We start from the raw sequence: 25,762 nt of genomic DNA, 5'->3' as shown, positions 1-25,762 counted from the left end.
AGTGCCAGAGGGCAGGGCTGGATGGGATCTTGGGAATCAGGAATTGTTCCCTGGCACAGCTGGGGCTGCCCTGGATCCCTGGCAGTGCCCAAGGCCAGGCTGGACACTGGGGCTGGGAGCACCTGGGACAGTGGGAGGTGGCCCTGCCATGGCAGGGGTGGCACTGGAGGGGATTTAGGGTCCCATCCCATGACTGGAAGTGTTGCCAGAGGAAATCCAGGCTTTCTAAAGCAACCTGGTGCTGGTCTCCCTGGCCACTCCCCTGCAGGGTTTGGAGCCACATCTGCTCTGACAGAAGGACAAATCCTTCTGAGGGGTCACTCTCACCCAAATCTCCTTCTCTCTCCAGCAGACTCTGACTTTTGACAAATCTTAACTTCACACACTGCATTGCAAATGCAGCGACTTTGAAGCAGGCACTGGAGAAAACTCAACCCCGAGGACATCATTCACATGCAAAAGCACCTAGATTTTATCATGGCTTTTACATAAGTGATTTCCATTTGAATTTTAGATTTTTATGTTTTCCAGATTCTTGCTTTATTCATGCAAATCACAAAAATTGCTTCCAAACCTTGAAAGAAAATTGGACTGGTCTGGAATACACACATCTAATAACGGGCAATTTTTATAGAACAAAATACATCAATGGCTAATTTTGCATGAACTGTGATTTCTCTGGGAAGCAGAGCCCTGCAGGATCAGGCCTCTGTCTTTGCCAACCCAGGAGAGATTTCCAGCTGCTGGGCCAGAAGAACTGAGCTGCCAGTTCATAGAACAACTTAACTCAGAGCTGCAGAGCTTTGAAAAGTCCCTTTAGGAGTCAGAACCCTTTTTGCAGGCTAAAGCTTTGCCTTCAGTCTAATCAGGAGCAACTGCTCCTCTTCTCTAATCCAGCTTTCTAATTATGCACTGAATTGTGTTAGGTTGCAATATGGAAATAAAGTGGTAACTTGAGATATTTTTGGACTCGTGCTATTACAAGCCAATTTATCTCACTTTTCTATGGGAATTAAAACAAATGTTCTTACAGATGAAGTAGACGGTTTATAAATCTCCCAGAAGGCTTTTCCAGGTCATCTGAAGATTCTATCTCGTTCTCTACATTATGTTGTGCAAATATAAGAATGAGAAACACTTTTTAATAAAAATTAAAAGTAGCTTCCCCTGCGCTGTGTCTTTGCAAAACCATGGGAGGTGAAAGGACCCAAATGCAAATGTGCTCTGGGAGATTTGGGGGTGCAAGGGGTGGGAGAGGGCCCTGCCCCTCCTGCAGGAGCCCCGTGCCCTCCCTGGGGACCCCAAACCTGTGCCAGCACCTGCTTCGTGCAGGTAGAGACATTATAAACTGTGCTTTGGGCCCTGCTGCTCTGGCCAAGCCAGCAGCCAGAATGAGAGCAGCTACACCACAAACCAGAGTGAAAGCAGCTACACCACAGACCAGAATGAGAGCAGCTAGCACAACTAAACCAGAATGAGAGCAGCTAGCACAACTAAACCAGAATGAAAGCAGCTACACCACAAACCAAAATAAAAGCAGCTACACCACAAACCCTTCTGCTAAGAGAACCACTTGCACCTGTAAAAAACAACAAATCTGTCCCATGGCAATCAGCGAACACAATATGTAAATAAACCATCCAGAAAGAGAAGATTTGGTGGGCAGGCACAAAGGCCATTTACTGACCCACAAAGGTCATTTACTGACCCACAAAGTGAGTTTCAGTGTGTTGTTTACCAGTTAGGTTTAACACGGTGCCTTCTGATATTTCCTGTAAAAATGAGCTATGTGAATAAAGAACTGGCTGTGAATAAAGAACTGGCTATGTGAATAAAGAACTGGCTATATGAGCAAAGAACTGCCTTTTCTGCATGAAGGAGGTGAGTCAAGTGTCAAGGTCTATAAACGAATCTGATCTGTACAGAAATCACAGGAGCTGTGCTGATCACAGCCATCAGAGCAGAAATAGCAAGGCAGGCACAGAGAGCCCTGTGGGATGGCTCAGGGAATGGGCTGCACAGCCAGAATCCCAGAGTGGTTTGGGGGAAGGGACCCTAAATCCCATCTCATCCCAGCCCTGGCATGGCAGGGACACCTCCCACTGGCCCAGGCTGCTCCCAATGTCCAGCCTGGCCTTGGGCACTGCCAGGGATCCAGGGGCAGCCCCAGCTGCTCTGGGCACCCTGCCAGGGAACAATTCCTTATTCCCATTAACAATTTATGCCAACAAGATGAGAATTCCTCAGACAGAAGCATCTATAAGACCAGCTTGTGAGGGCAGAGTTGTGTCCCATTCCCTGTGGCAGCACCCACAGCAGGGATGCAGGGATGAAGGGATGCAGGGATGCAGGGGTGCAGGGGTGCAGGGGTGCAGGGATGCAGGGATGCAGGGGTGCAGGGATGAAGGGATGCAGGGGTGCAGGGGTGCAGGGGTGCAGGGATGAAGGGATGCAGGGGTGCAGGGGTGCAGGGGTGCAGGGATGCAGGGATGCAGGGGTGCAGGGGTGCAGAGATGCAGGGATGCAGGGATGCAGGGATGCAGGGGTGCAGGGATGCAGGGATGCAGGGATGCAGGGATGAAGGGATGCAGGGATGCAGGGGTGCAGGGGTGCAGGGATGCAGGGATGCAGGGATGCAGGGGTGCAGGGGTGCAGGGGTGCAGGGGTGCAGGGGTGCAGGGATGCAGGGGTGCAGGGGGATCGTGTCCCAGCACGTTCCTGGCAGCAGGAGGCTCAGCCACCCTCAGGAAACCTCACTCGCATGCCCAGAGGGGCTCCCCTGCAGGGCCACACGCAGAGGCAGCCAGCATGGAGTGAGCAGGACTGAAAGGACAAATTCCCAATTCCCAGTGCCTGCAGGCTGAAACTGCTGCTCCTGATGTCACCTTGTCAGAGCCACCATCCATTCCCACGTCCCCAGAGCACCCAGCACAGCGAGTGTGCCAGCTTGTGGTTCACAGCAAACGTGTGGAGGAGAGCTGAAGTGAATGTCTGTATTTTAAGTATCTCAGTTATTCCAGCTAAGTATTTTATACAGCTTGTTCCCTTATATTAGGAACCTCCTTATGCAAGAAATTTGCATGCACCAAAAATAAACGTTTATGGGTTATATCCATAACTTGTGTGATAATTCAAAATAGCAAATGCTGAATTGCTCTGAGGGTGCTGATGCAGATGCAGACAGGAGGAATTTTGTCCCTCCAGCCTGCGAGAGAAACTCTAACAGCTTATCTGGAAGGAAATTAAATTAGCCAGATAATTGGACAGAGCAGCAATGGAAGAAAGCAAGTGCTGTTTTCAAGCAACATCTGATGGCTGAGGGAGAACTGAAGCAGTGTCAGGGGCAGCCCCACGAGTCACACAGACAGCACTGAGCAGATTCCTCCAATGCTGCAGAAAGAGCTGCCTTGGCTTTCTGTGCCAGGTTCAGAGACAGCAAAGGGGCCCAGGAGCTGTGGGGATCGCCTGGGAGTCACTCACCAAGAAAAGGACAGGGCTGGCCCTGGCTCAGGCCAGCAGGGGATTGAAGGGGTTTGGAGCTGGTGCTTCACTGTCCTTGCACAGAAGAGTCAAGGAGGTGCAGGAGAAGTGACCCTGCAAGGGCAGGGGGGTTTGCAGTGAGCTCTGTGCACCCCCAGCCCTGGGCAGGAGAGCAGGAGAGGTTCTGCTCCCCTGGCCCCTCCTGCTGCTGCTGCTGCTCTGTGCCCCTGGCACTGAGCTCGGCCCTGCTGGGCTGGGGATCCCACTGAGGGAGGGGATGGGATAACGGGATGGGATAACGGGATGGGATAATGGGATGGGATAATGGGATGGGATAATGGGATGGGATAATGGGATGGGATAACGGGATGAGATAACGGGATGGGATCCATGGGATGGGATCCATGGGATGGGATAATGGGATGGGATCCATGGGATGGGATCCATGGGATGGGATAATGGGATGGGATGGGATAATGGGATGGGATAACGGGATGGGATAACGGGATGGGATCCATGGGATGGGATAATGTGATGGGATAACGGGATGGGATCCATGGGATGGGATGGGATCCATGGTATGGGATAACGGGATGGGATAATGGGATGGGATCCATGGGATGGGATGGGATGGGATCCATGGGATGGGATAACGGGATGGGATAATGGGATGGGATAACGGGATGAGATAACGGGATGGGATCCATGGGATGGGATCCATGGGATGGGATAACGGGATGGGATCCATGGGATGGGATCCATGGGATGGGATAATGGGATGGGATGGGATAATGGGATGGGATCCATGGGATGGGATAATGGGATGGGATAACGGGATGGGATAACGGGATGGGATCCATGGGATGGGATAATGGGATGGGATAACGGGATGGGATCCATGGGATGGGATAATGGGATGGGATAATGGGATGGGATAACGGGATGGGATGGGATGGGATCCATGGGATGGGATGGGATGGGATCCATGGGATGGGATAACGGGATGGGATAACGGGATGGGATAACGGGATGGGATCCCTGGCCTGGCTGGTGACAGCAGAGGGACAGCCACAGCTGCAGGCCCCTCTCCTGGTGCTCCTTCCCTGCTGAGCACATGCCCACAGGGATGGACACAGTTTGCAGTGGATGAAGGACCCAGCCAGGGGCTGCTCCCTGTGCAGGAGGGTCCTGACACCTCCCACCCCTGCTGGGGCACCCAGGGACTTGAGTCAGGGCTTGGCTGGATTTCAGGCACAGCCAGAGGGAAGAGCTCCAGAAATCCCATTATCAATCCTCAGAACTGTCTAACATCTCTTGCTTGGCATTCCAGTTTGTGATCATAGCTCTAAAATAAGTTACACATCACTAAAGGAGACAAACACAAAGTGCAGCAGGAGTAATGTACATCCTCCACTTCTATTATTACAATAATGGCTTTTCCCTCTCTCACGGGCTGAGCGCTTGGCTTTTTTGAGCTAGAAATAATTCTTCATCTGTCACTTCTTCCAAAAAACAAAAAACAAAAACAAAAAGGAAAAGAAAAAAGAGCAAGCCTTCATTTCATTGCTCCCCCTCGCCACTGCACTGCTAAATTGACTGACACACAATCTTGGCATTTTTGGGCATTCAGAGCCAGACTCTGGCTGCTGTTGTAAATCATATTTCTCCACACTTATTGCATTTTATTCATTTTATACATGACCAGAGATTAGAGTTCAAATGAAACAGATTTTGCTATCCTTCTTACATTCCAAACGTCACCAGTCTAGAAATCTTTAATTTTACTCACTTCAGCAATTGAATAATTCAATGTAAAAGGAGAAAAAAACCCAACCCTGCAACCCTCAGCTCGAGATTTTGAGAAAAATAATGTCAGACCCCAGGGCTGTGTCTCTGCAGGGTGGTGGGCACTGCACAGGCCTGCTCCTGGGCACACCATGTCCCAAGGGACACACAATGTCCCCAGGGGTCACACAATGTCCCCAGGGGCACACACAATGTCCCCAGGGGCACGCAATGTCACCAAGGGCACAAGATGTCACCAGGGACACACAATGTCCCCAGGAGCACACAATGTCACCAAGGGACACACAATGTCCACGATGTCACCCGATGGTGACATGATGTCACCAAGGGACACACAATGTCCCCAAAGGCACACGATGTAACCAAGGGACACACAATGTCCCCAAAGGCACACAATGTCCCCAGGGGTCACACACAATGTCCCCAAAGGCACACAATGTCCCCAGGGGTCACACAATGTCCCCAGGGTCACACAATGTCCCCAGGGTCACACGATGTCCCCACCAGACCAGGTTTCTCCAAGCCCTGCAGTGCCCAACACTTGGCAAATGCCAAACCCCTGTGCCCAGTTTCAGAGAGGAGCTGTGGAAGGTTCTGAAGCATTCCATGAGATGGAGCACGGCCATCAGCACAGCAGAGAGTCCTGGCTGGGCCCTGGCCTTCCCAGAAACATTGCAGGATCAAATATTGCCTTTGGGGCCAGAGCCCAGGCAGCCTCCCCATGCACACACACACACACACACAGACACACAGACACAGACACACACACAGACACAGACACACACACACACACACAGACACACAGACACACTCACACTCACACAACACACAGACACACACACACACAAACACACACACACACACACACACAGACACACACACAGACACACACAGACACACACACACACACACACACTCACACAAACACTCACACACACACAAACACACACACACACAAACACACACACACACTCTCACACACACACAAACACACTCACACACAAACACGCACACACACACAAACACACTCACACACACAAACACACTCACACACACAAACACACTCACACACAAACACACACAGACACACAGACACACAGACACACAAACACACTCACACACACTCACACAAACACACTCACACACAAACACACTCACACAAACACACACAAACACACACACACACACACACAAACACACTCACACTCACACACACACACACACACACAAACACACTCACACTCACACACACACACACACACACACACACACACACACACACACACACACACACACACACACACTCTCTCCTGCCTTACCAACAGCTGCACAGTGAACTCCAGGCAAAGCCCCTGGGAGCTGCAGGGATTCACAGCTCTGGGAGCTGCAGGGATGCACAGCAGGGATCCATGGCAGGGATGCACAGCCCCTGGGAGCTGCAGGGATGCACTGCAGGGATCCATGGCAGGGATGCACTGCAGGGATCCATGGCAGGGATGCACAGCCCCTGGGAGCTGCAGGGATGCACTGCAGGGATCAGACCTTGCTCTGCCTCCCTCTGCACGGAGCCCTGAGGAAGCTGCAGGAGGAAGGCAGGGCAGGGAGCATCTCGAGCACGGGGACTCCTCCGTGAGGAGCAGCAGGATGGAAGCAGCAGCAGGAGCTCCTGCAGCCCCTGTGGCTGTGGGCAGGTGAGGTCTGGGCTGGGGGAGGCACGGGGGGCCCAGGGCCAGGCTCAGCTCCTGGAGCAGCTCCTGGATGTGCCCAGGTTGTCATGGCAATGGGAACTCTGAGTGCAGCCCTGCCTTGCCAGCACGGGGAGCAGTGCCAGCATTATTCACAGCCTGGAGACAGAGGCACGGGTGCCCTGGTGCTTCTCTCCCCTCGGGCTCTCTACCAGCCTGGGGTTGCAGTTTTGTTCCAGTAAATCACACAGCCACACATCAGGACAGCAAGCAGCCCTCTCACCTCAGCTGTTCAGGCCTTGCAAAATTAAACCCCTAATCCAGAATAAATAAAACAAGCACTGCTAAGAGTTCCCCAATCACACACGGTAAGCTAATACTGAGAAAACAAACCAAAAGGAACAAGTCAAGCCTCAAGCCAGCCTCACAAGAGGGGTTGATCAGGCCAGCAGTGCCAGGCAGCCCCAGCACGGGGCTCCTCCTGCCCTGCCTGGCTGTGACCCAGTGCCCACCCCACCCAGGCTCTCCTGGGCCGTCCAGCAGCAGTCCTGCCAGGAGGAACACAGGCTGGTCCAGCCCAGGCCATGCCCTAAGGAGAGCACAGATCCCCACAGAGGTTCACCTTACAGAGCAAGCTCCAACACCTTTTTTCTGTCCTCTCACTCCAATTCTGCCTGCCCTGACCCAGACATATGAATGCTTGATTTATGTCCAGCCAGTCTGGCCCACTTGGAAGGCTTTCCCTGAGATCAAACTGCTCTTTTTCTGAGACACTCCAGTTAATAAATTCCCTTTGCCTCCACTTGCTTCAGCAACTGAACATCCTCCATGACCTGGCACACCAGGCTCACAAAATCTCACCCCAAACATTCCCCATCCAAAACGAAACCCTCTGGCCTTCCCAGGAGAACAAAACTTATTCCCCTGCACAGCTGGGTGCCAGATGTTCACTGACCACAGCACAGTGACCCCACAGCTTGGTCACCCACAGCCCCTGGATGTGTGCAGTGAGCCCGGGGGCTGCAGTGGCCCTGCCCAGGCACACAGCCCTGGGCAGTCCCTGCTGGCACCAGCTGGGGATGGTTTCTGCAGAACCCACCCAGTTTCCTCCTGGTTTGGCCACTCCAGGGTGCCCATTTCAGGGAGCAGGCACTTCATGGGCAGCCTGCGGCCCTCCTTTGTGGCTCCCTGAGAGCAGACTGAGGGGAGGGAGCCCCCTCAAGCCCTTCCCTGGGGGCTGCTGATCCCTGAGCTGGGCAAAGCCCTCCAGGATCAGCCCTTGGCTGCTCCCTGCCTTGTCCCCCAGACCAGAGCCCCGAGTGCCACATGCAGGGAGGGTCACCGCCCCACTGCCCTCTGTACTGAGGCAGCCCAGCATTCCCAGTGTCCTCCCAGCCCAACCAGTGTGCAGAACCTCAAACCAGCCCCACCAACCATCCCTTGCCCAGCCAGTGCCCAGGAGGTGACCATGGCCCAGCCCTGCCTGTGGCCACCTCAGCTGCCCCGGTGCCACAAATGCCCAAAGTCAGCTGCAATCCTTCAGTGGCAGAGAGGTCTGACCCAGGCCCACGCTGAGAATCCACTCCATGGATTTGCACACAAAGAAAGATCCAATTCTGCTTGGAGACCTTCAGGGGAATTTGGAGTGCAAGGCAGTGCCAGTGCAGGAGGGGGAGAGGGAGAGGATAATCCCACACTTATTACTTCTCTTTAAAGACCTTGGAGCAGTAAAGAACATGACAAATATACATATATGAAGCAAGCCATTTCTTCAGTGACTTTTGAAATGCTAATGTAATTATTAGTTAAAGCAGAGCATTTACAAATTGCTTTGGCTACTTAGAAAAAACTCATTATGGCTGGACATGTCCTCAGGCCCCACAGTGCTGGGTATGGACTGTGGAATGTGCTGGGGGACCAGAGCAGTCAGCAATTCATTTATTCTTGTTATTAATTCATTCCTTCATTTATTAGCATGCCCAGAGCAGCTGGGGCTGCCCCTGGATCCCTGGCAGTGCCCAAGGCCAGGCTGGGCATTGGGGCTGGAGCACCTGGGACAGTGGGAGGTGTCCCTGCCATGGCACTGGATGGGATTTAAGGTCCCTCTCAATTCAAATCATTCTATGAAAATGATTTCATTTCTGAAAGGTGACAGTGAGCAGGGAGTGTGGTCGAGCTGCTGAAAGAATGGAAGATTCCTGGGTAAGGCAGCAAAGCCTTTGCTCCTGACCAGCCATCGTTGGGAGTTTAGACCCTGGCACAAGGAAAATCATTCCTTGTACTAAAGAAAAGCAATTTAAATGTCAAAACGATAAAAAAAGATGGTCAGAGCCGGGGTGTGAGCAGCAGCTGAAGCCCCACACAGGCTGGACCCACACAGGGCTGCTCAGATGCCCCTGCAGGAACCAAGAACCGCAAAGCTCCCCCTGAAGCTGTGCCAGCCACCAGCAGCATCTCCCTGGCTGAAAATGCCCTTTTGGAGGCTCTGCGCCCCGGGCAGCTCTGGGCCAGCCCCAGGGGGCTCATCCCGCCGGGGAGCACCGGGCAGGAGAGGCCGGAGCAGGGCAGGGTGGGATGGTCCCCGGGCACCGGAGGTGTTCCTGCTCCCCAGCATTCCCCAGAGCGGTGCCAGTTTGCCTTCCATTAACTCCGTGACTGGAGCCAGCCAATTCTTGTTGCTACTGATGTGTCACAATTAGAACAGCGTTGCCATGGCAACTGCCCGGTGCATCATCATCATCATCATCATCACCACTGCTACCCCGGCTCCGCGCAGTCCTGGGGCTGTGACACGCAGATGGGCGCTTATTGTTATGCTAAACTGGCAATGGGTAATCCCACCAAATACAAGATCATTTAGGTGCTCATTTAAATGAGATTTAATTACCGAAAGTCTTGCGTTTCAGGAGCTGCCAAATTCCAGCCGCTCCACGATCCCCGTATCTTTGGGAAGCACCCGCGTGCATCAGCCCAGAGCACCAGGGAAGCGCTTCTCTCTTAATTATCTACCGCTGCCTTTTATTGCAGGAATAAAGCAAACCTCCATCTCAGATCAGCCGCTGCGGTGGCAATTCCAGCCATACCCAGACTCGAGAGGCGATCCCGTCCTGCCCAGTGCCACCGCAGCTCCCACTCCATCCCCAGCCCCGAGGAAACTCTGGAATTGCCTCCCACACTCAGCCAGTCAGTCAGACCTCAGTCACCACCGCCATTCACTGCCAGGCATTCAGGGCATTTGGGGTGCTCAGACCGAGCAACCTGGGGAGAAAATCCCGAGTTTTACACCCAAACCAGCTCACGTGTTTAACTCCTCGCTGGCCTGACAGAGGATAAGGAGCTGCAGACACGAATGTGACTCTGTAACTGATTAATGAGTCTGAACAGGATAAAAAAGCAGAGCCTGGTTATGGTGCCTTGAGCGCTGTGAAAGCTCCCCAGGGCTGTTTGGTGCCCAGTGCACGGCACAGCTGCAGCCCTGCAGGAGCCTCCGGGAGCCTGAGAGCCCAAACATTGGGGACTGGGGACAAACGGAACCTGCGGCCAACGAGGGGCAGAGAGCACCGAGCCGGCTTCTGCTCTGAGCTGGGCTGGGACAGAGAGCACTGAGCCAGGGTCTATTCTGAGAGCACTGAGCCAGGGTCTACTCTGAGAGCACTGAGCCAGGGTCTACTCTGAGAGCACTGAGCCAGGGTCTATTCTGAGAGCACTGAGCCAGGGTCTACTCTGAACTGAGCTGGGCCGGGCTGAGCTGAGCCCAGCCACTTCACAGGGACCTGACCCGGTCCCTGCTGTTTGGGACCTGACCCGGTCCCTGCTGTTCTGGGACCTGACCCGGTCCCTGCTCTTTTGGGACCTGACCCGGTCCCTGCTGTTTGGGACCTGACCCGGTCCCTGCTGTTCTGGGACCTGACCCGGTCCCTGCTGTTCTGGGACCTGACCCAGTCCCTGCTGTTCTGGGACCTGACCCGGTCCCTGCTGTTTGGGACCTGACCCGGTCCCTGCTGTTCTGGGACCTGACCCAGTCCCTGCTGTTCTGGGACCTGACCCGGTCCCTGCTGTTTTGGGACCTGACCTGGTCCCTGCTGTTCTGAGACCTGACCCGGTCCCTGCTGTTCTGGGACCTGACCCAGTCCCTGCTGTTCTGGGACCTGACTCAGTCCCTGCTGTTCTGAGACCTGACCCGGTCCCTGCTGTTCTGAGACCTTACCCAGTCCCTGCTGTTTTGGGACCTGACCTGGTCCCTGCTGTTCTGGGACCTGACCTGGTCCCTGCTGTTTTGGGCATCACCTCCAAGTCCAGCAGCACGGGCTGGGCTGTGGGCAGCCCCCGAGCCCCAGACCCCGGTGGACCATGGGCAGCCCAGGCTGGGCTGTGCCCCAGGAAAGGCTGGCTGGTCCCATCAGACCCAGCCTAGGCAGGCTCAGTCCCTTGTGCACCACCAGGGACATCTGCAGGCCCTGACCTCCCTTCCCTATCTGCACTCATTATCAGAGTTCATCTTCCAGTCAATAAAACCTGCTAAAACAACATTGATTCTCAAGTTCTGGAGAATCAAATCACTTGACTTCCTTGGTCCTCCAATTAAAGCACCAGAATAAATCTTAACTACTCCCTAATACCAGTTTTTACAAGACTTTCTTCAGCTCTAATCACGTTTAAGCACCTTGGCTAAAGGAATTGATTTCCATTGCTTTTCCTTCCTGCCACCCAGGAGAGTCTGCTGAGCCTCCCGTGCCTCTCTGCAGCTCCCTGTGAATTACTGCTGCTAGCTCCGAGGTTCAGCAGGAGCTGCTCCCACTAAAAAGAGCTATCTTGTCTCCAAATGATATTTAATTATCCCCATTAAACATTACAGGCTGCTCTGATGCTGGAGATGTAAATCAGAGGAACAAGAGGAAGATGAGAGCATATTGTTCCTCGCTTGTTTTGTCCTCCTACTCCCTCTCTTAAATAAGCGTCTCTAGAGGTAAGGCCAACGTGGAGCTTGTGAACACTCCAGTTATTCAATTTACAACACACACATTATTTTTCACTGGCGAAACCATGAGACTGAGCCTGGGCAGGGCTAAGCCTCAGCTTTCCTTGCTGTGGCAGAGGCAGCTGAAGACTGAGTGGATGGTGTTTAATGAGCAATCAACAGTGCAAGAAAAGCTGTTATTGCAGAAATATAAACACCCCCAAATCACTTTGGACACGGTAGGGTTGGGACGCACATTTTTTGCTTTAGTCTACAAAAATTCACTGTTGTTTCTCTTTAACCTTCTGCTAAGCTTATGCCTCAAAGACAAAACATGAGGCAATTTCTATGACTGAGCATGATGGTTTCTATTTTTATTATTATTACATGCCTGCTTAAGCCACTTAAGCAACAAATAAATCCTGCAAGTCGATATTTTTGTGCCCATCTCTTGTGTACAGACTCCTACCTTTTGCTGTGCATTAGACAGGCCCTGCTGGACTGAAGATGGTCCTTGCAGAGCAGCTCTGTTCTCGCCCTGCAAAGGCAGCTGTGCCCAGCTCTGCTGTGCTCAAAGGAGCTGATGCTGGTGTCAGAGCATCTCCAGAGCTCTCTCCAGGATCCACAGAGGCCCTGCTGTGTGGAGAGGAGATTCCCTTTCCAGTGCCTGCAGCTCGGGGTTTGTTACTCTTTTTGGAGGAACAGGCTGAAAGAATGGAGGTTTAGATTGGATATCGGGAAGGAATTGCTCCCTGTGAGGGTGGGCAGCCCTGGCACAGGTGCCCAGAGCAGCTGGGGCTGCCCCTGGATCCCTGGCAGTGCCCAAGGCCAGGCTGGACATTGGGGCTGGAGCAGCTGGGACAGTGGGAGGTGTCCCTGGGACAGTGGGAGGTGTCCCTGGGACAGTGGGAGGTGTTCCTGCCATGGCAGGGGTGGCACTGGAGGGGATTTAGGGTCCCTTCCAACCCAACCCATTCCCCGGGAAGCTGCCTCCAGGGCTGAACGCTCTCTTCACCCACAGTGGTTTGGGGCAGGATGGTGCCCTGGCAGTGCCCTGGGAAGTCACTCACCCTCTGTGACACCCATCCCATGAACTCTCTCCAAGCAAGACTTCCCCTGGCCCTTCCTGCCCCTCTCCTGGCAGTTCTCCTTGCTCCTTCCTTTTGTTCCTGTTTATCCTAAAACAAACAGAAGGGAAGCTCCACTCCAGCCACGAGGGACGCTCCTTCTGCAGGGCTGCTCCATTTGGGGCCCTTTGCTTTCATCACCCACTCACAGGAGCTGCCAGAATGCTCAAGGACCAATTCTTGCTGCTGAAAGCCCTGATCAAAGCAAACCCTGACTCCAGCATCCACCTTCACAAGGAAATTGAGAACCATCTGCATAACTGCCATTGTAGTGAAGGGACCCTCCAGGCTCTGCTGCTGATGAGCTCAGAATCAGCAGCCATTATTTCAGCCTCCAAACACCAGATTGTGTTTGTACAACACAGGGGCAGAGCCTGGCTGTGCTCTGCTCTCTCAGACCCGGGCTGTGTGCTCTGGGATGCTCTGCAGGGGGAGGAACTCACTCCAAACAAAGCAGCAGCAAAGGGAGCCGGGGCTTCCAGCAGCAGAACTCACCTGAGCTCCATCCCCCTGCCCCAGCAGAGCCCCTGTCCTGAGGCTGAGCCCACAGGGGACAACCCTGCAGGGACTGGCACGGGGAGTGACCCACAGCACCCCTGAAAGGGGGCTCCCCTCAGACATGCACAGGGGAGAGGATCAGGGCTGCAGGGATGGGTCAGTGCCTCTGGGAAACCACCACTTACCTTATCCCCTGCACACACAGGAAATGCAAAATACTCCTTAAAATCACAGAGTCCCCTCTGGGATCACCAAACCCCACCACAGCAGCCCACAGCAGCCCCACGTTCACCAGCACATCAGCCCCTGAGGTGCCCCACTCCCCCTGGCTCTGGGCATGGTTTCACCATTCCTGTGGGAACACATGGTCACAAACTGACCCTGCCCTGCCTGAGGCTGCTCATTCTGTGATTTATTCCTTCCTGACTAACTCTGAGGAGCTGTTCCATAACTCCACAGCTCCCATGGGTGCCTGCCCCGAGCCCAGCACTGCTCAGCGTTAATCCCAGGACAGGGCTTTGCAAGGCTGAGCTTTTCCCTCGGCTGCCTCAGCAATTCAGCAACCTGGAAACCCCAGCCCTGCCCAGCAGCGTGGCACGGTCTGTGCAAGGGAAATGATGATGTCAGCCCAGTGGGTTTGACACTCAGAGATATCACAAGGCAAGCACGGAGAAAGTTTCATCAGCACAGTAATTACTGCCCTGGACTCCGCGGAGCTGCAATTATTTCCCGGTGAGGGGCTGTCAGCTTGTGCTGCAGATAAGAACTGTTGATAGGGCTGCCAGGGCCCGTGCAGGGTTGGCTTTTCAGATGCAAAACCCTCCTGGCAATGCTACATTTTCCAAAATAAAAAAAAAAAGAGGAACAAAAAAAGTACTGTCAACACTATGCATTAAACACCTACACGTTTTTCCCTTTAAAAATTGTGTTGCTTTTTAGCCAGAGGCAGTAAAGTGTGCACCAGAAATTCCCGGGGAAAAGGGACCTTCCTTCCCCCCTTCTCCTTTGTGGCATAAAGGGTGTGCACAGGGCAGGGGCAGCTGTGGCCTGCCCTGAGCTGGTGATGCTGAGAGCCACGGGCCAGTGCCTGTGCCGCAGGTGGGAAGGCACCAAAATGCTCCCAAATCTGCTGCTCCAGTCACACAGAGACTGCCCACACCTGGGGCTGGTGCTGAATGGTCACAACGGAGACAGAGAAACCTGGGGAGGAGCTGGGTGCAGCTGCCAGGGCTGCCCCAGTGCCATGGAGGGAGCCTCAGGCTGGATTTTGGGAAAGGTTCATCCCCAGAGGGTGCTGGCACTGCCCAGGGATGGGCACGGCCCCAGAGCTCCAGGAGCCTTTGGAAAACCCTCCCAGGGATGCCCAGGGTGGGATTTGGGGTATCTGGGCAGGGCCAGGGCCTGGGCTGGGGGATCCTGGTGGGTCCCTTCCAGCTCAGGATATTCTGGGATTTCCACCCCTGTGATGTCCTCTCCTTTCTGGGTTCCATTTCTGTTCCCATCTTCCAAATGATTTCTCTTTTCTGTCTCCTCAGCACAGCTGGGAATGGGAAGGGCTAGAATTATCCCAGCAAAGAGATCCCTCAGTGCCAACATCAGACATCAAAGCAGCCACTCAGAGGCTTCAAAGGGTCCCTGGTGACACAGCAGCCCCTGGGGACAGGGATGAAGCCACTTCTGCTTAACTGAGCCCGTGTCCCCTGTGAGAGAGCAGCAGCCCCAGCGCGGTCCTGCTGCTCCCTGGCACAGAGAGCTCTCCAAAACCCAAACATTTCATGGGCTGGGGCTCATTGCCTGCCAGCTCTGCCCTCCCTGCACAGCCCCGTGCCAGCCCTACCTGCTGTGCTGGTGGCACTGCTGGCTGGGGGAGCCCCCCCTGCCAGGTAATTATGTGGAACACGATTGTGGCCTTGGGCTCCTCCTGCTCAGTGTTTGCAATTAGGTTTTACTACAAAAGTACATATTAACATTAAAGGAGCATTACAATGCAGCAAATGTGATAAAGCAGAGCCACGGTTACTGCACCTTCTGCTTCTGTTCTTTCAAGAATCATAATCACCGTTAATTTATGGTCTTCTGAGGAGCATCTAATTACTGCAATCAGCCCCTATTTCACTCTGCGTGTGCACGAGTGCTCCTCCCTGCCTCTCAGTGCCTGCCCTGCTGCAGACAGACACAGACCCGCAGCCTCCTTTGCCGGGCAGTGCTTGGGGGCAATCCCCTGCCAGGACCCAGCAAAGGCAGGAACGCCCTCCCAGAGAGCCCTGCTGGGGAATCCAGCACTCTGGGGAACCCGTTCATTCCCAAATGTCTTTGCTTTTTCAGGACACCACGTGAGGAGCAGAGGCTCCTTCCCCAGCCATCCCTGGCATGGGCAGCTCCAGTGCCAACTCCAGAACCTTTCCCAAGCTCCAGTGCCAAATCCCCCCCTCTCCCTGCTGCCCCTGAGTGTCAGCTGGGGACACCCACCGTCCCAGGTGCCCACCTTCAGGCACCAAGGTTTCCTTGCCGTTTTTCTTTCCCTTTTGCAGCCTTGGTGGCAGAGGGAGCTGTGCCAGAGCTCCTGGTGGCTCCGTGAGCACCGGGAACCAGCCCAGCCAGGAATATTCTGTATTTCCTGGGTATTCCCCCCTCCAGGAGCCTCAGAGGCCATAGCCCAGCCCTAGCCAGGGGTGCTGGGTCTGTGAGTGTCTGTGCAGGGAACAAAGCTCCCCCAGAGCACCAGGGAGAGGAAAGCAGGAGAGCAGAGACCAGCAGCTCCAGAACCTCGGTTCCTGCAGCACTTGAGCGACACAGATGGGAATGCTGAGCTCCTGCTGAGGGTTAAACCATGGCAGCAGGGACACCTTAGAAACCTCCCAGTCTGTGACTGCTCACAGCCCCCTTCCCACGGGGGAGGCCAATGAGGGCAGGAGGTAATAAAGGAAATCTCACTGAGAACTTCACCTTTACAGCAGCTGGGCTTGGAATTTTTGTTCAGTTCTACAGAAATTGGAACTGAAACCCTACAGACACTCAAAGGTTTTCACCAAAGGGTTTTTATGCACTTTTCAGCAGGGTTGTTATGTAACCTGATAAAAACCTAGGCCAGGATCACCTTTGTAGTGAAGGTCATCAGCCTTCCTAAAATTCCACTGAGTATTTCACTCCTAGATTTCAGAGAACACCTAATTTCTCCTCAGTTAAAAGGTGGAACTCCAGCACTCCACAGAAGTGGATTTTCTTGGATACCCTGTGCTTTGAGGCTCTCCAGAGCCTGGAGCTGCTCCTCAGTTCAGGCTTCACCCAGGACAGCTCCAATGCCAGACCCCCAAACTCCAGGCTGCTCTCAGGGACACAGTCCAGGCTGGATGGAATCAAGCACTTCAGCATCTGAACATGCAGATAATGAAGTGATGGGTGGAGTGAAAGCGCATCAATGAGAAATTCCTGGGGTCAGAATCCTCCTTTCAACAAAAATGATAAAAAAATTTAAACAAAAGCTGCATCCACAAAAGCTGTCCCTGGGAGAGCCCCAGATCATGGCAGAGCCAGGCACATTCCCTGGGAGCCTCAAAGCCTGGGTTCCTCCACCATCCCACGGTGTGAAACTCCAACAAATGTTGCATTACATTCCTCATAACTCCCAAATCCACAAATGCAGAGTTGCTATAGCAACTGTCAGCCCAAGCCTTCCCAAGGGAGAAAATAAAAGTGTGTCCTACCTGGCTAATTGGTATTTGTGTTACAGAGAATTGAGGGGTAACTTAGTTCCACCAAAAAATAGAACAGAGACTGAAGTGCTCCTGTGCTAATGTGACATTATTTAATCTGAACAAGGACCCATTTTGCATGTGTCTTCAAATTATAGTATTTATGGAACACTCAACACAATAAGTAAAAGTGTTGCTGCCAAATATGCCTGACTTGCCCTGCTTATTGATTTGAATAAAAGGGGCACTGAAAAAATAGAGAAACAAGAAGGAAGGTGGAAGATCTGATGGGATTAGGCACTTCAAATTTCATTACAACACCTACAAACCCCCCCTCCACCCCAAAAAAAACCCCAACAGTTTACAACTGAAAGCTATGCAAAAATAAGCTGATGGAAGGTGACAGCTCTTTTCCCTGTTTCACCTTTTCCCTATTTCTCATGACTGCAGGAAGAACAAAGCTCCCAGGCAGGACAACCACAGTGGCTGAACAACAGTCACCCCTCACTCAGAGGCACAGTTAGAACTGTTTTAACTTGGAAAAAGCCCTGAAGATCATTCAAGGGAAGAGCCCCACTGGCAGAATGTATTTCAGCACGCTGACAGTTCTCACTGGCTTGCAAACACATCCAGCAATGGATTTGTTTAATCTCAGCACAATTACTGAATAAAAGCAATCAGAGCTCTGAGGCAGCAGAACCTCTATGAAACATGAAAACATAATGATATCTCTGTCTCCATCAGCCCAACGACACAATCTGAGAAAAGGAGAATTTAGGGGAATATTCAGCTTCCCTGGGCCTCCCCATCCTCACAGGGCAGAATTCCCTCTGTATATCCAGTCTAAACCTCCCCTCCTTCAGCTGAGAGCCACAGTGGCTTTCCATCAATTACAGTCCAAAGGAAGGACCTGTCTGAGCAGGGACAGCACAAACCCTGCCCCAGAGCTGATACAGCATTTTCAGGACACACAATCCATCCAGGATAACACAGCCAGAGCTGCACAGTGCCCAGGGAGAGCAGGACACACAATCCATCCAGGATAACAGAGCCCAGAGCTGCACAGTGCCCAGGCAGGGAGAGCAGGACACACAATCCATCCAGGATAACAGAGCCCAGAGCTGCACAGTGCCCAGGGAGAGCAGGACACACAATCCATCCAGGATAACACAGCCAGAGCTGCACAGTGCCCAGGCAGGGAACAGGACACACAATGCATCCAGGATAACACAGCCAGAGCTGCACAGTGCCCAGGCAGGGAGCAGGACACACAATGCATCCAGGATAACAGAGCCAGAGCTGCACAGTGCCCAGGGAGAGCAGGACACACAATCCATACAGGATAACAGAGCCCAGAGCTGCACAGTGCCCAGGGAGAGCAGGACACACAATCCATCCAGGATAACAGAGCCCAGAGCTGCACAGTGCCCAGGGAGAGCAGGACACACAATCCAGGATAACAGAGCCCAGAGCTGCACAGTGCCCAGGGAGAGCAGGACACACAATCCAGGATAACAGAGCCCAGAGCTGCACAGTGCCCAGGGAGAGCAGGACACACAATGCATACAGGATAACAGAGCCCAGAGCTGCACAGTGCCCAGGGAGAGCAGGACACACAATCCATCCAGGATAACAGAGCCCAGAGCTGCACAGTGCCCAGGGAGAGCAGGACACACAATCCATACAGGATAACACAGCCAGAGCTGCACAGTGCCCAGGGAGAGCAGGACACACAATCCATCCAGGATAACAGAGCCCAGAGCTGCACAGTGCCCAGGGAGAGCAGGACACACAATGCATCCAGGATAACAGAGCCAGAGCTGCACAGTGCCCAGGCAGGGAGCAGGACACACAATCCATCCAGGATAACACAGCCAGAGCTGCACAGTGCCCAGGCAGGGAGCAGGACACACAATGCATACAGGATAACAGAGCCCAGAGCTGCACAGTGCCCAGGCAGGGAGCAGGAGCTCTGGAGCTCAGCATCCCAGCCATGGAACCCCTGGGATGCTGCACCGTGGGAAGGATGAGCACATCCCACATTCCTGGGATCCACGGGCTGCATCACCAAATCAAGCCCATAAATCACAGCTGAGCCATACATCACAACCAGCCACACCTTCCCTCCTTTTCTGATGTGGACAAAGAAACAGGATGAGTGAACTCAAGCTGTATAAGGGTCTGAAATCTGCTTTTACCACATGTCACCCCCCATGTGCCTCATGGTTCATCTCCATCCTGGAGAAACTCAGATTTCTGGCCTCCCTCCACCTGCTGCAGCAGCTCCTGCTTGAATTATTCACCTTTTATGAATTAGCTGCAGCACTTTGCTAGGGTTTGGTTGCTTTGTTGTTGGAGGTGTTATTCTCCACCCTGAACAAGGCAGGTGTTTACAATATGCCTTCCACCCTACAACATTATGCTTGTATTTATCGATAGAATGAAATAAATCCATCCCCTGGAACCCCAGTGTTATATATAACCCCATTGCTCAGCTGAAGAGATCGTGCTGCATGAGACTTTTCAGCAGGTGCAATTTCCATTTCAGCAGACGTGCACGGCTCAGCTAAGGCACAATATTTTCCAGAGGGAATATCTGACAGGAAATCAGTGGCAAGCACCAAAAAGCACAATCCCTGCAGCCCCACCCAAAAGGAGTGCCAGAAAAGGAGGAAAAGCAGCAAAGCTCCTGCAGCACAGCCCTGGGCAGGGCAGGGCAGGAGGGGAAAGCCCCAGGAGCAGGGGCTGAGCACCGAGCCTGGTCACAGAGCTCAGGAGCTGCCCAGCCCTGCAGGGACACAGGGACAGGGACACGGGGACAGGGACAGCACTGGGGCTGTCCCACAGCCCAGGAGCTGCCCAGCCCTGCAGGGACACAGGGACAGGGACACAGGGACAGGGACACGGGCTGGGCTGGGGTGGAGGGGTAAAACACACTGACAGCAGTTCAGGACAGCCCAGTATTACCACTGCTCTCTAAATACTGCACTTGGTGGTGTTTGCCAAATCCCTCTGAAATGACAGCTTTTCTCCAGGGAGAAATAAAAGTGAGTCTGCATCATGGAGCATCAGCTGGAGCCACTGGGCTCAGCCCCTGGAACTCAGGACAGACCTTTACACCGTGGAGTAAATGTGTCCTGGGGCTGCTCTGTGAGCAGAGCACTCCTCACACTCCACACTGCCCTCAGGTCCAGAGGCACAGGAGCTCACCTGGGCATTTTGACAGATCTCTTGCTTACATGTGGTATTCAAAGTGATTTAGTTAGGAGATGCCTCTTTGTGGATAATATGACAGCTAATTCCCACTTATCCTACTGTAAAGAAACAATTGAAAGAGATGCAACAATAAAACTAATGGCTAACGTGATTGCTATTGATCATTTGCCAGTTCTTTAAATGAATGGCCCACGAGCTAAACGGGGAAGGAAAACAGTGCCACAGATTGCCCTGAGTCAGGAACGAGTGACTGGAGAGCTCAGCTGGAAATCCACGGAGAGCTGAGCACCAGCACACAGCTACAAGCACAGTGGATCCTGGGCACTCTCACCTACCTTTTCTGCTGACTGGGCAGTGCCAAAAAATATTGGAATGAAGGCAAGCCATACTATACAGGTAGTGTACATAGTGAATCCAATGGGTTTGGCTTCATTAAAATTCTCTGGGACCCCCCGAGTCTTGATGGCATACACAGTGCACGTCACCATGAGCAGAATGCTATAACCCAAGGAACAAATGATTTGTAGATCCGTAATGTCACACTTGAGCACTCCTCGGGCCTGCTCGGGGTTCATAGTTTTCTGCTCATCGTAATCCACGATGATGTTGGGCGGGTCCACTGCGAACCAGATGAAGACGCCCAGGAGCTGGACGGAGATGAGGCTGGAGGCGATGGCCAGCTGCGAGGTGGGGCTGATCAGCCGCGGCGCCGTCACCGACTTCTTGCCCTGCTCGAAGATGCGGTAGATGCGGTTGGTCTTGGTGAGCAGCGCGGCGTAGCTGATGCACATGCCCAGCCCCAGGAAGATCCTGCGGAAGGAGCAGACGGCCACGTCGGGCTTGGCGATCATCAGGAAGGTGATGATGTAGCACAGGAAGATGCCCGTCAGCAGCACGTAGCTGAGCTCGCGGCCCGAGGCCCGCACGATCGGCGTGTCGTTGTAGCGGATGAAGGTGGCCACCACAAAGATGGTGGCCACGATGCCCAGCATGGCCAGGAAGACGGGGATGACGGCCCAGGGCGAGTGCCACTCCAGCTTGATGATGGGGATGGAGCGGCAGCCGGTGCGGTTCTCATTGGGCCGCTCGTTGTAGGAGCACAGCAGGCAGGTGACCTCGTCGGCCTGGTACTGGTACCCGTCACACAGCTCGCAGTGCCAGCAGCACGGCATGCCCTTCACCATCTTCTTCCTCTCGCCCGGCCGGCACGGCTGGCTGCACACTGACGGGGGCACAGCACGCACGCCCCCGCCCCACTGCATCTCCTCGATCTGGGGAACAGGGACAAACAGGCTCAGGGTTAGGCCTGGCTTAGGGCAGGCTGCACACTGAGGGGAGCACAGAACACACAGCCCTGCCCCACTGCATCTCCTCCATCTGGGGAACAGGGACAAACAGGCTCAGGGTTAGGCCTGGCTTAGGGCTGGCTGCACAGAACACACAGCCCTGCCCCACTGCATCTCCTCCATCTGGGGAACAGGGACACACAGGCTCAGGCAGCCACAGATGTGAGCTGGGAAGGAAGGGAGGGGACTCAGGGGAGCCCCAACACACAAACCCCGAGTGGATAAAGTTCCCATGGCAGAGTCCCAAAATCTCACCCTGGTGCCTCTGTGTGAGCTCTAACTGTGCTCGCTGCCTCCATTTCTCATTTCTATTTCTCATTAAGTCTGATGGAATGACATCCAACCCCCAGATAAACCACATGAGAGTTAAAACAACACTGCAAACCTTGAGGGAGGGCAGGACTTTGACCTGCAAGGCTGCTCCCCACAAACCTTGGGGCTTCTTACCAAGACAGAGCAGAGATCTCCCCTCCTGGAACCGCTACTGACCAGGGGAAGATGTGAAATGAGGTGGGAATGTGTTTCTATAGGGCACAGGATCAGTGAGAATGGGGAAAGGTCTGCTACACAAGCCAGGTGAGAAATATGAAGGACAAAGAAAATGGTCATCACTGAAAAAAGCAATAATTAGATAATATTTCATTTCAAAGTCACATTCAGCTTTTGAAATACCACATGTGCTTCTGGGAATGCAAATGATCAGTGATTACATTAAATATATGGAAAGTCTCACTTACTCTGCAGTCTGGAGAGTCCTGAACTCCAAGGCAGGCAACAAAGGCTCCCAAGTACTGTGGAAAACTGGGCTCACAAATCATTTCAAATGTGCCCAACTAAAGCCATTCCCCAGCCTCCAAGAACAAGGAAGGTTTAGCACTGGAGCCCCAGACTGGAGGCCTGGGAAGGCCCTGGCATTCCCAGCACCAGTTACCAGCCCAGCAGCACCTCATGGCTCCAGCAGCTGCTCTGTGTGTGTGCGTCCTTTCCAAACTCAAAACCTGATCCCTCGCATAGATGTGAATAAGTGTCATTAAAAACACAACATTTCAGCTATTTTTCCTTAGGTCACTTAAATGCTGACAAGCTCCATGATTTTCCCTACAAGCAAGGTTCTCAGATGAGTTTCTTGGATCAGCTGCCTTAGTTATTCACACAGACAGGAAGACTTGAATGGGCAAGTCTTAAATTGAAAGATTCAGTTGCACTTTCCTAATTTAAATCAAAATAGATCCTGTATCATCTTCATTTTATATTTGTGAAAACACAAACCCTGAAGTTGTCACACTCTGCTCACAGTGGAGTACCAAGAGTCTTTCTGTGAATGCTGTAAAAATAATCCCTCAATGAGAGATATTCTAGGGGTCTGCTCCTGAAAAGAGGGATTGGATCCCTGCATCCCTGGGGAGGAAGGATGCTCTCCCTGCTCCCAGCCATCCCTGCTCCCGAATGCCTCCAGCAGGAGGGACTGCATCCACTCACAATATACATTCTCATTATGTTCTCTATAGAACAAACATTACCAAGAAATGCTTAGTCTGTCTCATAAGGCCTAATGTAATTGTTCATGTTAATGAATAAAGTAACTCAATATCTGGGGATAATTCAAACATTGCTGCTTTGCTTCCCTCCGCTACAAACATTTCCATAATAAGCCATTTGTTCTGAACTTAATTGTTTCGTGCAATGTTTGATTAAAATAAAAATCAGTACAAAAATAATTACATTAGTGGTAATTAACCTACTCAGGGAAGAAAATAGCCACGTTCCATGATCCCACTTTCATAATGATGGTGCCATTCATTTCAGGACACACAGCAGCCAGCGGCGAGGACTGGGCTCAGATTTATTGCCACCTCCAGACTGCAGCTCCTAACTCAGCAGTTCAGACATTTGTGTATATTCCACTTTGCAGACAGCAATATTTGCATGACTTAGCTCTTCAGGCTCAGCTATTAATGTCTTGTAATTAGTTTCTAAATCCAGGGATTTACCGTGATAATGGTTTTAAGCTAAGAATATGTCAATAACACATCCTCAGCAGAGTCTTCTGCAAAATATCAACTGAAATCCCTGAAGAGATAACAGTGGTGATAAGCCAGAGTGCCAGAGAGGATACAGAGCTGCTCCATGCCTGGCCCAGACACGGTGCCTCACACCATGGAGCTCCTTTGCATTTCCCTGCCTGCAGGGAGTGCTGGGGAAGCCTTGCCCAGCACTGGGCCTGCAAGGGGTGGAGGCAAAACCCCAGCAGTTCTGTGCCAAACAGATCCTGCTCTGAGCAGAGCAGCCCCAACACCTCTGCAGGATAACACAGAATTGCCAGAACACACAGAATTGCCCCCTCTCAGAACAGGAGGATTGTTCCTGCAGCAGCAGCAGCACGAGAGCTCTGGGAAGAGCCATGCAGTGGGAACTCCCACTGCTCCATCTCATCCCATCATCCCATGCATGCCCTGCCATCCCATCATCCCAGCCCAAAATCCCATCCCATTATCCCACCATCCCAGCCCCTCCATGGGCTCCCACAGCACATCCCAGCCCAGCCCCTGGGTGCTCCCTGCCCCTCCCAGAGCCACCCCAGCACTGCTGGGCAGAGCTCTCTCCTGCCTGCTCTCTGGGCTTCCCAAATCAATTCTTAACCTCCTTTCCCTCTCCCTCTCCTCTCCCTCTCCCTCTCCCTCTCCTCTCCTCTCCTCTCCTCTCCTCTCCTCTCCTCTCCTCTCCTCTCCTCTCCTCTCCTCTCCTCTCCTCTCCTCTCCTCTCCTCTCCTCTCCTCTCCTCTCCTCTCCTCTCCTCTCCTCTCCTCTCCTCTCCTCTCCTCTCCTCTCCTCCTTTGTCTTTTGTCAGCTTTTTTCAGCAGCCCTGCTGCTCTGCCCCAGCAACACTGAGAGCTCTCTGAGCACTCAGAGCACCATCTCTAATGAGATCCAAGGGCCATTTGTTCTACATTAGAGCAAGGACATTTCCAGCACACCACTGATGGAGAGAAAAATGCTTAATCCACAGTTTTTGCAAAAATGCTTATTATTATACATTTCTGTTGATGCACAATAAAATGGAAAATTAATTATTTTAATGCTTTTATATCTGCCTACAGCTTTGTGTTGTCTTCTCACTAATGGAAGGGGGTGGACCATGCATCTTCAGTATTCATCCTACAGCCCCTGCATAATATTTTTTTAATTAAAAAAAGAGCATGTGCTTCCAAATGTGCATTTATAACACACAGCTCTTTTCTCTTTAAATGGATAGGTTAGGGAAAAACTATCTTCTGAAAGCAGAGCTAATCCAAGGCAACTTTTTGTCCTAAGGTGGCTTAGAATGAGGGAAAATCTGAATTATCCCAGAATCCCAAACTGGTTTGGATGTCAAAGCCCACCCAGGGCCACCCTGGCATGGCAGGGGCACCTCCCACTGTCCCAGGTGCTCCCAGCCCCAGTGTCCAGCCTGGCCTGGGGCACTGCAGGGAGCCAGGGCAGCCCCAGCAGAGATCTGACCAGTGCAGGAGGACAGGCCAGCCCAGGCAGGGCACACAGCCCCAGCTCAGCACAGCTGCCATCAAACTCTTGTTCCTGACCTGCTCCCAGTGCCCACAGCTGGACAGTCCAACCCCAAGAACAGCCTGGATGACAATGGCCCATCTAGAAGCAGCTCCAGGAATTCTGGTTTTTCTCCTGAAAACTCCTTTTCAGAGCTGCTTTTCATGGCACAGCCACAAGCCCACCTCACCTAAGGTTTGAGGAAAGGATTAGCCCTTTATCTTTGTTTAGCTCTCTTATGATCCAAGAACTTCCTATTTTTCCTGTTCTTTGTGGCTGTGGAAAAGTTCTGCTCCTGCCAAGCCCAACACAGAGCTCCCAGTGTGGAAAGGGCAGTGAGGAGAGGGAACCAAGCCTGTGTGTGTAATTTGGAGAGCATTCCTCCTGGAGTGCCTGCCAGCCCAGAAACGCTGGCA

At 52.8% G+C, this 25,762-nt stretch overlaps 1 protein-coding gene across 2 annotated transcripts in view; it reads right to left on the bottom strand.

Annotated features, from left to right (window-relative positions):
• The window catches only part of GRM7 (glutamate metabotropic receptor 7), a 194,169-nt gene that overhangs the window by 24,814 nt on the left and 143,593 nt on the right, over positions 1 to 25,762 (bottom strand). For both annotated transcript variants that reach the window (XM_036391148.2, XM_036391149.2), the window contains exon 8: positions 20,797 to 21,732. In XM_036391148.2, coding sequence (XP_036247041.1) covers positions 20,797 to 21,732 — 936 coding nt within the window. The remainder of the gene's footprint in view (positions 1 to 20,796; positions 21,733 to 25,762) is intronic.

This window comes from Molothrus ater, chromosome 11 (genome assembly GCF_012460135.2).
Source record: "Molothrus ater isolate BHLD 08-10-18 breed brown headed cowbird chromosome 11, BPBGC_Mater_1.1, whole genome shotgun sequence".
Lineage (NCBI taxonomy): Eukaryota > Metazoa > Chordata > Aves > Passeriformes > Icteridae > Molothrus > Molothrus ater.
The sequence above is the reverse complement of the archived record's forward strand: the minus strand, read 5'-3'. Positions and strand labels throughout refer to the sequence as shown.